The sequence below is a fragment of the Semicossyphus pulcher genome, unplaced genomic scaffold (assembly GCF_022749685.1).
Source record: "Semicossyphus pulcher isolate SPU_LCO1_2020_fin unplaced genomic scaffold, fSemPul1.0.p SCAF_9, whole genome shotgun sequence".
NCBI classification, from domain to species: domain Eukaryota; kingdom Metazoa; phylum Chordata; class Actinopteri; order Labriformes; family Labridae; genus Semicossyphus; species Semicossyphus pulcher.
The window spans coordinates 31,226,373-31,241,635 of NW_027211770.1; the positions used below are offsets into that span (position 1 = coordinate 31,226,373).

The window sequence follows — 15,263 nt, forward strand, 5'->3', positions numbered from 1 at the left end:
TGGCCGCAGCATTGATAAGTAGAGTTGCTTTTCTTCACCTCTGCGTTGCATCTCAGGAACCCAAACGCTGCTGTGTGTACATACAAAGAAGAAGAATAGGCCTGTGAATGTTAAACCCATGTTGTCTCTTTGGAAAGCCTCCAGATCTACAGCACGTAAAAAAAGAAAATACGTGCAGGCTTGCTTGTTTGTCTGTTTTTTCTCCTGAGGTCTGGCAAGTCTTACCAAGGGCATCTCCATTCACCATATTCACACTGCAGTAGTGACTAGCTAGATAATGGTTCATTAAACACGTGATTAAAATATGGCCCAATGAGTGTGGATTCTGCTATCCATAGTTGAACTTTTAATGGAGAAGTGCTACAATTACTATAATTCCAACTATTTCGACTATTATAACCTGGACTACATATAGGTATGATATTATATTAGCATTTTAGCTTCCCATCCTGATTGTGATGTCAGAGGAAAATAGCTGCCGTGTGAATATACTCAATTGTGGTGAAATATCTGATTAGAGAACATTTTTATAGGTTGGTATGGGAGGTTTGTCAGTTAGGTCTAAAACTATTCAATTCAGTCTCAAACAGTGATGAAACACTCGTCAGTTATGTTATTTGTTTGGAAATTCATAATTCCTTTAGAAAAGAGGGTAAAGCAGTGAACAGATTTCTCTGTTATTTGGGGGTACGTTTAAAACACTAATTAATATGGCAGTTTTTATCTTACAAGAATGTGAGCTTCATACAGGAAGTACCATTCATTTATTATTGTGATAAATTATTATTTGTGTGTGTGTGTGTTTTAACTTTAAATAAATAAAGACATTTCAATAACTGATTAATAGAAATACTCCAGAATACTGAAAACAAAAAAGCCCTTGAGTCCTGTATAATAGGCTGACAGTAACCCAATAAAGGCCTTTAAACATTAACGACACTGTGGGGATTCCCTGTCCTTTATCTGTGTTGTTATTGATTGTAAAATGAAACGACCTCTTCCGAAAAAAGCACGGGGAATCCCACAGGGTGCTTTCATGAATACCGGATAAAGTAAATGTTTGCGCTACATTATAACGCCTGAATAACACATTATTACACGGTTTAATTATTAGCCTTAACTCGAGGCATACCTGATACAAAACTTTTACTTAAGAGGTAACTTTTTTTAAAGTTAGTAGTAAGTTGGTACGGTATTATCTGCAGCTGATATGACGCCATGTTTGTGACACATTCTTTCTAAAATTAGCAAACAAACCAGCAACATGCCTGGCTTGATAGTAAAGAGTAAATCCGCTCTACCCGTACAGTAACGCTGAACTCCATTCAAAGGTAATGAACTTATCAACTATTAACTAATTAATCAAAAAGTTAGTAGTAACCATGATGATACAGCAATTATATGCTAAGACAGGCAAAACGCGACATAATGTTCCCTTAACACTATCATGCTAATCTACAGGATCCGGTTGTTAATTCGGTTCACATCAAACTGACTTCCATGCGACATTTATTTTATAATACAGAGTTTAGTAGTTAGCAGTTACCTAGCTTGATGCTAGCTTAAAGGCCTAGACAATCGGCATTATTCTAACGCCGATTGTCTAGCAAACACCAACTTTTAACATGTGCCTTTATGTCTGCTCTTTAAGGTATACGTACACAGTAATAAGCAGGGGAACATTTTTATAGACATTTTTAAACGCAGTTTGGCGTGCGTGGCGATGCCAAACGTGTACCGGGACTTGTCTCCCACAGCATATACCACGAGTTTGCAAAAGTACACATACTGCATGACAAAGACGCAAATTAATCGCTGCCTTTACATTAAAGGTCGTTTATATACTGAGTTTAAATACTGAGCATACTCACCTAGCATAATAATTGATGACACAATAGCTTCTGTCATTCTCAACTGCATGATGAAATGCTCTGATACTGATGAAAGCCTACAGATTCAGAATGGAAGTTAGCTGAGTACAGAGGCGGGTCTTCCGCCTGCCGGTCATTGTTGTACTGTAAAAAAAAACAAAAAAACAACCCATACATTTTACAATATTATTTACACTGAATTTGGGAAACTAAGTTAAGATAAATTTGTATTGATTCCAAACAAATAAACTCTCCTAGTCAAATTACTTTAACATTATTTGAGGGACGTAAATCATTTAGTTTACTTAACTTTTAATTACAATTTAGTTGCCATAGAATTCTCTTGTTTCATCAACAAGTCTTAAAACACTGCATCAACCTAAAATATCTAGTTTACTTAACTTTATATTATCTATCCATCCATTATCTATACCGTGCAGCCATTTTAAATCTTAAACTTCATTGTAGATTACTTTTAAAAGGTTTTATCTCTAAAGGTTATTTGATGTTTCAAAGAGCCAATAAAAATCCTTCAGCCGTTAATGGCCAACATGGGCAAGGTATTAAAAGAACCTCTGAGTGGACAGCAAAATAGCAAATTCCATTAAATACATAGAGATTATTTCCTTGTCAATGTGCAGGTGGTAGACAACAGAGAAAATGACAGATAGCTGCAAGGGTTTTGTTGGCAAAGCACGTTCAACGTGCTAACATATTATAAAAACAGCCAGTGACAGAAACTATTAACTGTATGTCCCTTTGACTCACATTCTTAATTTCAATAGACTTATTTTTGTAACTTGGAAAACTTTTCATTAGTTGAGATGACATAAACAGTTATCACATTAAGAGTTATCACAACATTTACACCAACTTCTTGTTAAAGTTACAATCATGAGTTACCATGTATTTTTTACAGTGGGCGAAGAAAAAGGAAGGACTGTCTCCTTCTACAGGAAGTGCTCAGCGCTGACGTTCGGTAGGTGCAGTATAAAGGTTCAGTTTAAACTCTAGTCAGTCATACTGAACTTCAACACTTTTCACTCCTTTTGCTTCATCATCATCATCATCATGACTTTAGATTTTCTGAACGTCGCTGTCCTGTCCTTTTGTAAGTATTTAAAACCAAATCTTACTTAATTTAGAGCACTTTTTCCGGATGATAGGCTACATTAAGGCTACTCTGTGTGATGATACTGTATTTAATTTATAATTACGTCATATTTACTTTATAGGAGGAGCCAAATGCATTTTTAAAGCCTAAGAATTCTGGTGACGCTGCCTGCAGGCTTACATTCATAAAAAATGAACCTAATGTTTGGATTTATGTGTTTCTCAGGTGTGGGCCTCGCTGTGGGCAGGACTGGGACCGAAGACCTTCCGGAGGTTGTATGCCTTACTGGTGCGGATGTTATACTTCCGTGCCCCGCCAAATTTAAGCCTGACGTGGGGTACTTGGCAATAAGATGGTATAAGGTAAAAATTGGAGTTTAATATTTATTTATGACAGCTCTTAGAAGGACACATTTGCACTGACTAGCCTACTGCTATTACGTCTCTCACTAGCTGGTTTGAATTCAAATACGATGCTACTTTCACTTTCTTTTGAGGAAGCAACAAAATGTACTTTAATATTAAAGTGCTCATTTTAATGATATTCACGCTGTAATATTAATAGTAACTGATTGTTTGACCAAAAGGTCGTAACTCAACGTCCACTGAAAATCTTTGTCCTTGTAGTAATCAATACTGGTGATAGCTGAAGTAGGAACAAACTGTATGATGAAAATTGTAAACATATAATGGTATAGCTTTAGCCATTAATGGAGTAGTGTTCGATACATTAGTCACATAACCACAAGTAGTTAAATATATTGTAGTAATGGTTTAACTGTGTGTATAATAATTCCTCCAGTAGCATGATTACTACCACTGGTAAAAATAATTACCTTTATTATTATAATATATATATTATATAAACAATAGGAAGCTACAGTCAATATGATGCTAGACCAGGAGGACAAAAGATGGAAAAACACAGCCGAGAGACAAAAGAGTAAAAAGGGTTAAAGCAATCGAAGAAATAGAAGCAATTAGAAGATTAAATAGAAATTAAGTATTGCAATAAATTACATCAGTAGTGTTTGTTTACACCTGACTCAGTGCTGATGATGTCACAGGTCATGTGTTGTATACACCTGACACAGTGTTGATGTTGTCACAGGACATAGAACACACATCGTCCCGTCTCAGCGGCCTTCTGACCCGAGACCTCCCCAACGGAACGACGCAGTGGTACCTGGGCCTGGAGCGAGAGGTGGAGCTGCTGGGCAACTCAACCGACATCTTCATGCCCAACATAACATGCACCGATAGCGGCGTGTACACCTGTCACCTGGCTGCACCTTTGGGTGAACAGAACCGGGAGAGGAAGGTCCTCCTCACTGTCTCAGGTAACGGTCGGAAATACAAGAAGTTTCCTATTTCTTTAATTTTTCGTCTCTGAGTAGATTTGGACAAAAATGTATATTTAAACACAGATAGAAAAGAATATTTTGCATTTTTAAATCCATGAAAAAGAGAGAAAGAAAAGAGTTGATATTTGCACTAAACACCCACTAACTATTTGTCAATACCTTTTACTTCAGGGGAGATATAACCTACATATAACATTTTTAAAGTGAATGACATTTTCCTGTTTCATTACTTCTCTATTTTGAATATCATTGGACTCTTTGGTTAGGTCAGACACCCCCTCAGGTATCAGTAACTTGATCAGGGGACTTCCAGAGTCAGTCGAGTATCACATCATGGATGAAGCGTAGGTGTAATCGGGATAGTTAGCTTTCAAGTACGCCTGCTTGAACCTCAAACTGGAACATCGATTTTTCCCTTTTAAACTCACTTTAAAACAACAAAAGTTAAGTCTTTGGCCTCTTGTAGGAAAACAATATGCAGAAAGGCTCTGTGGGGCTTAATGCTAACGTCAGCATGCTAACATGCTCACAAGATAAGATAACACACCACACTTGTGCCACAAAAGAGCATCAAATACAAGTGGAATATAAAAACATAAATGTAAAGTGTATGAGGGTTAAATGCAAAGAAACAGAGAAATAGAATAGCAATAGAAGTTAAAAGTAAATGTTAATATGATCTTTAACAGGTATGATGTTAGCCACTGCAGCATCAAAGATTACATGTTTGCACTTGATACAAACTTTTATTGTGATGAACTTTGTATTGGATTTGTTGCATGAAAACTGTTGAACACAAGATACCACAGCATTTAACACAAACTGTATACAAAGTGTGTGCAGGTTTTTAGACAAATCAAACAATCTCCGTCTGTTTTAGCACATATACATTTGGTACCTTAGAAGCCGAACATGTTCAACATCTTTATTTAGCATGTTAGCTTTATTTACATTTAACTCCTCATTTAAGGAGTTGTTCATGAAGTTCAGAAGGAGGATCAGCAGTTGTTAGTTTTAATAGATTTTTACAGGAAGTTGTTTCTCTAGTTCTGGCTAAATGTGCTTCAGCTCCCTGATTATACAGTTGCTTCTTCCTGGCGTATACAAGCAGAATGTCCTAAATAAGACATGAACACGTTCACATCATGACCTCAGCAGCTCTGTGTTTGATTCAGTTCATTCAGGTTTAAACTTGTGTAACTTTAATCTTTATTTTCATTTCCAGATTGTGCTGATGCGTCAACAGAAATCCTGTTGAATGACGCTTACATACTGGTTGTCGCCGCTTTGCTGCTGATGTTTGCACTTATATTCTTCAGGATAAGCTATGTAAGTAATAAAATATGCTAACGCACACACTAATGCATGAGAAAGTCTTCTCTTCAGCACTAACATGACTTAAAGTAGCAAATGATGAACTTTCTCGTCTCTCCTTCACAGGTTTGTTTGAAGAACTTCCTCAGAGAAAGAAATGAAACAACAAAAAAACTAACTTTATTGGACGCACCATTCAAACCGCTTGACAAAAAGGACTTAATGTTGATATACACTTTAGGTCCTAAACCATCTAAAACACCTGCAATGAAGCATATCTGCGTCTGAAAACAAATCCTGGGCAGAGGATGTATTCTGCAAGAGAAATGGTTACGTGATAAGCAGGAAGGAAACAAATCTAAGTCCACAAAAAAGCTTCTTTAATGTGTTTCACTTGTCCTAAATTTCAGCCACATTTCATATTATGTATGATTAATGAAATGGAATGGCGTAAGATGGGACAGAGTGAGCATGTCCGTCTCCGACACCACCAAACAGAATCAAAGAGGGTCATGTTTTATGGTCATCAACCCTTAACTTGAATCACAGGCTTCTTTTAAATAATGCCCCTACTTCTAAAACTTTAGCAGAAAACCATGAAAAAATTGGAAAATAAATGTGGACTCTAGATCGGGATGTTCCTCCCCCGGGCTGTCCGGCCACACAGAGTCCAGTTCGGACCTGTAACTTATGGTGCTGGAAACCGACCGAGATCATGAACAGGCCAGCAGTGCGTCAGGAAGTAGCAGGAGGCCTGGACTATGAAACAGGATTAGCGGTTAGCGAGTTAGCTTCAGGGTTAACGCGGTTACATCGCCATGGTAGCTTACACCAAACAAGCTCTGGGGCATGTAATGTAAGAGAGATCAACCTTAAAGCTTGTCCTACTGACCAATCGGAGTCTTTACATCCTGGAGAGAGGGAGGAGGGCGATAGAATTAAGAGAGGAAAACAGTATTTAACATAATGTACCGCTATAACAACTTGTTAACTGGACACTTAGCTTATAGGTGAAAATGATTCTCTTGTGAGATTAAAAAGAATAAAAAAAGAGTTAACGACGTGAGATTGTAACACTTCTGCATTATTTGAGCCGACACAGACTCCATTTCTTCTATAACATTGAGTTTGGAGTCTGTTTTATGTTTTAAAGTTCTCATTTATGTACTTGAAATGTTTGAACTGGGGAAGCTGGCTTTAAATGTTTCAGCAGTTTTCAGTGCTTTGTCTTGTCCATATTCTAACCGGAGGAGGGTGGAAATCCAAAAATAAGAGTCAGGAAAGTTTTATAGAAAAAATAAGTGACTTTTTTTATTTATACTTTTATGTCTGATCACGTGCTGAAGTGGGAAACTCCAATGTGGTTTTTTTTCAGCAATGAGAACTAAGATGAAGTGCCCTTTTAAAAAACGAGATGTGAAACAGAATGACTTGGTCATCGCTTCTATGTGTTATTTACAGTTTGGGCTTTTAGTTTCAAAGCGGGGGAAGTGCCTATAGAGACAGGACTGTCCCTACTGTGCAGGTTCAATTTATACTGAATTCTTTATGTGTGTCACGTTTTGTAAAAATGTTCTGCTTATGAATCTTCTAGTGTTTTTTATGTTAATGTTGAACTGTTGGTAGATTTCTTGTTTAAAGCAGATTTTAAGTGTTGTTAAGTGAACTGTAGAGATCCTCTTTTTTATTTATTTATTTCTGTAATTATGTGAAGCCAAACTTCTACTTTGATTTTCTGTTTATTCATTTCACTTTTTCTCCCTATCACCAATTTCCCTCTGAATGTATGTAGTTATGGTACAACTGTTTTTCAGAAGCCTTCGTTTGAAACAGAATTAAAATCTAGATTCTTACAATTGTTGTCTTTGTTGTGTTTATATTTCCATTTATGTCGCCTGTAAATGTAAAAACTGGAATCAGAGACAGTAAAAATAAATGATGTGCTTGTGCTTTACAAAAAGAATTTTGAAGAAGTTTGTATGCAGTTGTTTGTGGTTTTGTGTGTGTTATGTGGGATTTCCTGCTGTTCATTTAAAGTCAGACATTATGGCTGCAGATGGAGCTTGTTTTGATGTTTGGGGCTGATGGTTGTAAGTTGTGTTCATCAGGGTTCCCACGCATCCTGTAAAACCTGGACATTTAGAGACTAGTTTTCCAGTCCTGGAAAAACCTGGAAATTGATTAAAATGACCAAATACCCTGGAAATAATTTATGTTGTCCTGGAAGTTTTTAATTTACTTTAGCCCCTCACTCAGATTTCATACATAAACCTAGGTGTGTAGTCTTGTTTGAAACTTGACTGTTGGTAGGATAAGCTGTGCAGTATGACAGGTTTGCCCTCTCCTGGCGCGCAATGTCTCCTCCTAGTGGTGGCTGTATTTTTAAACTCATTGCGTTTCTGAGTTTTGACCCTTTGAGGTTGCTTTACCTGGTTAGTTTGCTGAAGTGAAGCAGCAGATTGTTAGCAATGTGAAGTCAGCAGCTAATAGTTATTGTCCTTTAAGTATGAGCACACGCGTCATTTTATGTGAAGCATGTGAAGTAAAATGGATTGTTTGTAAAGTTAATTTATCGATGCTAATTGGCTTAATGAACGACTTCGCCCCGCCATTCCGCCTCTGTGTATTTTACACAGAAGACGGAACACGAGAGGTGTTATAATCCTGCCTTGAGGTGGCAGCGTAGAAGGAGCTTGAGGCACTTCATCGTGGACTCTACATCATTGGAAAAAGGAGCAATAAAACTGGGGTTAAATGTGTAAGAACTAGATTATATGACAGTTTGCGAGTAAGTGCTGTCCTGTATTGTTAAGAAAAACTCCTGGAAATGATTTCTTAAAAAGAGTGGGAACCCTGGCTCATGCAAAGAGATGGTGTGAGAGATGGATCTCCTGACTCTGTATGTTGTTTTATTTTTGCAAAGAGTAAAAGGTCATGATGCAACTTTTCGGGAATCATTGGGGTTTTTCCCTAATTTTCGCTCGTCCTTAGACCACGCTGGAAATAAAAACAACATAGCTTCCACTATAATGAAAATGACTTCCTCGGTGCTTTTCTTTGAAACGCGGCTCATGTAGGCTAAGTGTGAGTTTTGTTTTCTAGTAGAGTTTGCATCTTTTTTTTAACAGGAACAACAGAGGTGTGAATTGGGTTTCTGTAAACTTTGCCTGAACTGCTTTCCTGTCTGCAGGGAAAACCCCACCTCAGAATCACATTTTATTAAGCAGCTGGGGTTTTCTGATTAACCTAGCAGGAAAGCTCAGATTTCATTGAGCTCTGCATACAAACCATACGTAACCTATATTGTCAAATCAATCTTCTTAATACATAATCAGATATATAATAAGATGATTGATTCGATCATGCATTGCTATGTAACCTAGAAAGCTGAAATAAAGATGCAAACAACAGGTAGTCTGGTAAGAATTGGGAAAGAAGAAGAAAACATTATTCACTACACATGTAATACAAGACACTGTGAATAAGCTCTATATCTCTGAGGAACATGATATGATATGATGAAGAAAATATCCGGTTTTATCATGTGACAAAAGATGACAGCCATATTTCTCCACTGAATAATTTGATAAACTTGCAGTTTCTTGGATGCAGGATCTCTCAGTCCACAAAATCTGTAAAGGAGATTATTCCAGGCGTAGTTAAAAAAAAAAAAAAAAAAAAGATCAAATAGGACCAATTGTTGATAAGGTTAACTATTTTTGTAACACAGAGACTGCAACAGTTAAAGTAGCTGAAAAGGTTTGATCACAGTTCAAGTATACTCCTCTGAGTGGGCTCAAGACATTGAATGGTTTTGGGGGCAATTTCCTCCTTGATTTTAGCCAAAAGGAAAAACAAAAACTAACTACACTTTTGTCTGTGGAGGTTCTCAGTCATCCAGATAATGGTAATTCTAGGCTTAATCCAAAATGCAACTGGACTTGTTTGAAGATCTTCAAGAACTTCAACCAAGTCCAGGTGCCTTTTGAATTAAGCTTAGAATAACTACAATAATGTTATGATTGCGTATATTTTACACACATTTAGAAAAAGTCAGGGTCCTACAATTTACACAGTGTTCTATCTTCACAGTTATTACACTGTAAAATGTAAATAAAATAAAATAAAATCAATAATTTTACTTAATAAGCATGGCTGAAGACGAGTAAAGGCTTTACCACAAGAGGTCTCACCTTAAGCGACAGTGATATTTTATAGAATGTATTTTTTTTACCACAATAGTATATATTTATATTGCTAGAATTGAAGAGATGGGTAGTAACATTACGAACGTACTGTACTTAAGTATAATTCGAAGGTACCTGTATTTCCTCGGGGTTTTCCATCTAACGTTATTGTACTCCATTACATCCCAAAGACAAATACTGTAGTTTCATCTGACTTTTTAAATAAACATTTAACACTTGTATACAGAACTAATATTTGTCATAGAGTATGTTTACATAAATGCGTTAGTATTTTCATATATAATATATTCAGTTCCAACTATACATGATCTGTTTTATATAGACTTTGATGAACATTAACATGGTATCCGGTTGTCGTGGCCGAGTGGTTAAGGCGATGGACTAGAAATCCATTGGGGTCTCCCCGCGCAGGTTCGAATCCTGCCGACAACGTAATATCCTTTTCCGTTTTACATAAAAAAAACTTCGTTTTGCCATTACCTTTACCCGACTAAAGCTTGTGCCTTCGTACGTTCGTCGCATTATTTTAGCAGCTAGGCTAATCATTACTTTTGTAAATGCTAGATGCAACTGAATTTACAAATAACAGTACTTCCCTTTCATGTTTTCAAAATAAAATTGTGATGCTGAGTGAATGTAGTCTGCTCTTGTGATAAACGTGGCAATACTAGACGCGGAATACTCTTAATAATAATTTGTTTATAATTTTACTCGGATTAAAGTAAAAAGAGTATCAAAATATTCTTCAAGCACCAACATAATAACTAGTCACTTTGCATAATTGGCCATTGAAGAGTATTATGTTGAATTGTATTGGATTAAAATTATTGATTTATTAATGTTAATCACTTTAAAGTTGCAGATGGAAAATGTTGATCTTATATAAAATAATTTAGAAATTAAGGCGAGTTAAAAGTAAAGTAATTGCCCCTGAATTTTAGTCGACAAGAATTGTAAAGTAAAAAATGGTAATACTTAGCTAAAGTACTAGGACTCCAAAAAATGGTGTAACTACATATCTATCATTATCAATAAACAGTGGACTCATTATTTCTGCACATAACATTTATTTTGAAGGCGACGTCCTTCTGTTACCTAGCAACGACGAACGCTCTCGAGCGTGCTGGCCGCTCCACGAGATAACTAGGTTAGCCAACAAGCTAGCAGAGAAGATAGATTCCCCAAACATGGATGACGATGATGACCTGGATGAACTCCTGGATGAAGTTGAAAAAAAGTTTTGTCGCAACGTTTCTGTCGCATCTTCAGCTCGCGTGGAGACGAGCGAGGCTGGAAAACGCTTGAAAGACAATGAAGGACAGAGAAAAAACAGGTAAACAATGCTAATTCGGCTAGCTAATGTCCGCTGTAAGCTAACGTTTAACAGTAGGATGTGCAATATATCAGTGGGTTTCCATATAACTTTAATTTCTAAGCTTTTATGTTTTGAAAACGTTTAATGAGCTGTTATATTATGTGCTTTAAATTGCCTTATCGTTAGCTTAATATGCTACAAGCTAAGCACTGAGGCAGACGGTTAGCAGTTGTAGTTTGTGAACAAGAGACTAGCTAACGTTATATATTAAGAATTATAAAGTAAGACAGAATGTTTGGCTACGTTTGAATATACTACTAACTAGTTTTAAGGGATACAGTAATTAAACTAATTTAACGATCAAAAAAGTGTCATATTTGTGAGTTGTATTTTATTTAGGCTACATAGTACTAATGTATAGATCAATTTATACAACGTTGTAGATTCTCGTGTTTATCTTGAGGGTAAATAGTTTCAGAAAGCAGCTTTAGTGTGTGTTTTTTCAACAAGAAGCTGAAGCCAGGACATTTTAGTGAGAGCAGGTCCTTAAAAACATCCCTTGCCCCCAAAAGGGGACCAAACAAAGTTATCTAGAAATGTTTTATTATAATGAGAATTTATATATTAAGTACCCACAAAGCTCACAAGTGTGCCAAACTACTAGGACTACAATGGTATAGAAATACTGAATGATTTTATTTTGATTATAGAACACAAAGTTAGTTAAAAATGTTTTTTTCTGATTAAGTACCCAAAAGCCTGCTCAGCCGATAAGCAGCATCACTGAAGATATCAACGCTCTTTTGGAAGAACTACTTGAGGACGACTACAGTGATTCTCCTCAACAAAAGGTGATCATGTACTCGTACTTAGATTTGAAAAATACCTGTACACAGCTGTCATGCTCCCAATTTTCTTTTTATTCAAGGTGTCTGCAAGACCATTTTAGAGGTGTACCTGTGACACATATTGAGTCCTGTTTTTAAGAATTTTAATGAAGTGAAAATGGAAAAGAAAATTGAGGGAAACACTCCTCATTTGATAGACGGTATAATTTGTATGCTGTTGCTGCAGAAAAAATGCACTAAACTGGACTGTTTCGCAACACATGAGCAATTCAGTGATTTCCTTTTTTGCCTCTGGCTTCTTTACCCAACATTATCATCATGTCACTGCCTCATCTTTAAGTCTGTACTATAGACTACACACATCGGATGCACAGTGACAAACACAGGTGGTAATACATACAGTATATTCAGGTTTAAATGAACTGACAGGAAATTTCTCCTCAAGAATATACTTTTAAACTGTCTTTCAAATTTAATTCCAGACTGAACAGTTTCCTAAAGCTACACAAGAAGGGAAGAAGCTGCCGTCTCAGTCTGGAGGGAGAAAGTAAGTATAGTCCTAAGATTCTAAGAAAAAAAACAAAACAAGTACAAACAAGGAGAAAGTGCAATCTGCCATTTAGGAAGTCATTTAGAAGCTTTGTGTGCGTGAGTTGAACCAAATAAAGCCAACGCAAGGATCTATACCCAGTCCATTTGCCTTTGATGTTATTTTCCATTGGATCTAAACTAAAGTCACACATTGAAACAAACCAACCAAACAATCGAGGCAGCAATAGACAAGCACCCCTCGTTTTCTGCAAGGTAAAATTACTGATTTTGTCAATGGAGTCTGGTAGCTTTAAAGGGAGCAATGAAACAGCTGTTTAAAAAGTCTATCTCTGTAGGGATCCTTTCTGTAATGTTGTTAATGAAGGGTTAAGACCTCGAAATGTGGAAAAATTGAGCTCAGGTTGAAAAATACTTCAAATATGTGTCTATATTTTACATTTCTAATCATGTTACCCAGGTTCTGCTTTAAAAGAAATGCTTGTATTTGTATCGCTCTGTTGGCTCTTTTTATTTCCCTAAAGCTGGACGCTGTTTTTCTGTTTGCTTGGAGACGATCTGTCCCGTCTGTTCTGCATCCAGGTGCTGTCCTGTTTATGTTGGCGGGAGCTCTGAACCAAACGGTGTAGGAACAGCCACGTCCAAGAGGTGTGAAATAATAATTCTGCCTGTTTCTCGGTTTATAAAGATCGAGGACTCTGGTACTGATTGTTTCTCTGTGACTGAACTGCTCTCATAGTTAGCGAGTTATCCTCAGCTAGCTACTATTTGTTTGAATCAGTTATACTAAGATTGCATTTTAACATACAATAAATCATAACCTATAACGTTTAAAATACACTTCTGTAAAGGAAAATGTATCAACAGGTCATGTGACCAGCTGAGGTGTACATCCTGCGATTTCCGGGTGCTGATGTTTGATGACTGCGAGTGGGATTTGTCCTGTGATTACCTGTTCCTCAGGTGAGTCTGCAGCATCATTGCAAAGCAATTCTTACTTTACGACAAAGTGAACTACAGAACACGTTCACTTACAGTTAGAGCAACGACGATAAATTACTCTTAGGGAAATTAATCTCAAAATAGTTTTATAAAGCTTCATTTTGGTGATCTTTTAAGTGTCAAAAGTTTCTGTTTCAGCTTCTTAAATGTGAAGGTTTGCTGCTTTTGTCTTTTTGTAAATGAGGGTTTTGAAATGTGACAAAAGTAGTAATTTGAAGACGTCACTTTGGACTCTGGGAGGTTGTAAAGAGCATTTTTACAACTTTTGAAGACTTTATGGACTAAACGATTAATGGATTAATCGTGAAAATAATGAACACATTAAATGATATCCAAAATAATCTGTAATTATTTATTGCCCTGCACACAGTCGACTAACTTCCCCTTTCCAACAACATAAATCATTTTTTTGCTTGTAAGCCCTTAAAACCAAACAATGTTTACTTGCTATTTGCACTTAGGAGCTGAGTTAATTTATCTACAGTGCTCTTTAAACTTTCCCTTCTGTCTCTCTGTGTGTGTAGAAACAACATGCCGGACCGTCAGAAGCTCAGAGCCAAGCTGAAGAGGAGGAGAGGTTTCCGGGCGTACGCCTGCCAGTGCAGCTGGATCTCCACATTAGAGCCGACAGAGCTCAGAGACCAACCTCAGCTCAGATGGGTCTGTGGCAAACACACGTGATCTATGAAAAGTTCAGGAAAATGTGCACACCTGTAAGCAAACTCTGACCCATGTGTACAAGCATTTTGGAGGCAGGGGGATTGGGGACACAGATGGTGAGGGGGTGAATGAAGCCAGGTTGTAAACTGACGTCTCAGTTATGACAGAACCACCGTAAACATTCATTCCACTAGGGTTATTTGTACTCGTGCCTGTGGCGAGCCGTGTTCCACAAGCATTTTTCAATTGTAAAGGTGTAAACATATCTAAAGTAAAACTAGAATAATCCTGTCACACCTTCTCATTCCCCCCCGGAGCACAGAGAAGAGGGCCAGGTGTGGAAATCCAAAATAACCTCGAAAGACAAAGAATTGTTGAACACATCGTCAACAGTTTTATTAATATGTTGTTGTACAGTAAGTGTATATGTCTGCATTTTAATTAAACATTTCTCCTTCTTAGTGATTAAAAAATCGGTTGCTGCTCTTTAGTCTGACTGTTGTTTTGTTTTGGGTTACATATTTGAACAGAATATCATGTTTTCTCATCTTTTTCTGTCACTCGAAGCATTTTCTGAGCTGTGCTGGTTACAGTAAGACTTTGTTTACGATAAGCGGTCATTGTCTTTTTCTGCATTTAACACAAACGTTAGACGCACGGGGACATAAAATCTGATTCATTCAATTTTCTGCTTCAGAAATGATCACAGTTTTGAGTAATGTCTGTTACGTCATTCAAAGTACAAGTTGTGGGCTGTTAAACCAGCCAGTTGTATAATTTATCTTATTTTTGGATATAATATATATCTTGGATAACTATGGATATAATTTCCAACAAAATGTGATATTAAAACAGTTTGTACATTTTTTTCAAGCCTGATTTTTTTAGTATTAAAATGAAATATGAAAAAAAAGTATTCAAGATATATTGTTTTTCACAGTTGTAGTTCATTTAATTTATGACAAAACCATACCTGCAACACTACATGCATGTATGAAAATACAGTATACATACCGGTA

At 36.7% G+C, this 15,263-nt stretch overlaps 2 protein-coding genes and 1 non-coding gene across 3 annotated transcripts; all 3 read left to right on the forward strand.

Annotated features, from left to right (window-relative positions):
• Positions 1–2,900: 2,900 nt before the first annotated feature.
• Positions 2,901–7,856, forward strand: LOC138583972 (CD83 antigen-like). Its single transcript, XM_069656066.1, has 5 exons — positions 2,901–2,982; positions 3,211–3,347; positions 4,096–4,324; positions 5,574–5,677; positions 5,789–7,856. Exons 1-5 carry the CDS (start codon positions 2,943–2,945, stop codon positions 5,948–5,950), a joined length of 672 nt encoding a protein of 223 aa, XP_069512167.1. The 5' UTR covers positions 2,901–2,942; the 3' UTR covers positions 5,951–7,856.
• Positions 7,857–10,220: 2,364 nt separating this feature from the next.
• Positions 10,221–10,302, forward strand: trnas-aga (transfer RNA serine (anticodon AGA)). Its single transcript has one exon. It is a non-coding gene; the product is annotated as a tRNA-Ser (tRNA).
• A 727-nt stretch (positions 10,303–11,029) lies between these two features.
• On the forward strand, positions 11,030–14,734 carry cfap418 (cilia and flagella associated protein 418). Its single transcript, XM_069656862.1, has 6 exons — positions 11,030–11,203; positions 11,934–12,036; positions 12,516–12,580; positions 13,165–13,230; positions 13,450–13,545; positions 14,109–14,734. Exons 1-6 carry the CDS (start codon positions 11,058–11,060, stop codon positions 14,263–14,265), a joined length of 633 nt encoding a protein of 210 aa, XP_069512963.1. The 5' UTR covers positions 11,030–11,057; the 3' UTR covers positions 14,266–14,734.
• Positions 14,735–15,263: the final 529 nt, after the last annotated feature.

Bases quoted from the DNA above. Each gene is read 5' to 3' on its own strand.
- LOC138583972 (XM_069656066.1), top strand. From the start codon at position 2,943: ATGACTTTAGATTTTCTGAACGTCGCTGTCCTGTCCTTTT. The intron at 2,983-3,210 runs GTAAGTATTTAA...TGTGTTTCTCAG, and splicing joins CGTCGCTGTCCTGTCCTTTT to GTGTGGGCCTCGCTGTGGGC. The intron at 5,678-5,788 runs GTAAGTAATAAA...TCTCCTTCACAG, and splicing joins TATTCTTCAGGATAAGCTAT to GTTTGTTTGAAGAACTTCCT.
- cfap418 (XM_069656862.1), top strand. From the start codon at position 11,058: ATGGATGACGATGATGACCTGGATGAACTCCTGGATGAAGTTGAAAAA. The intron at 12,581-13,164 runs GTAAGTATAGTC...TTCTGCATCCAG, and splicing joins TCTCAGTCTGGAGGGAGAAA to GTGCTGTCCTGTTTATGTTG. The intron at 13,231-13,449 runs GTGTGAAATAAT...ATGTATCAACAG, and splicing joins GGAACAGCCACGTCCAAGAG to GTCATGTGACCAGCTGAGGT.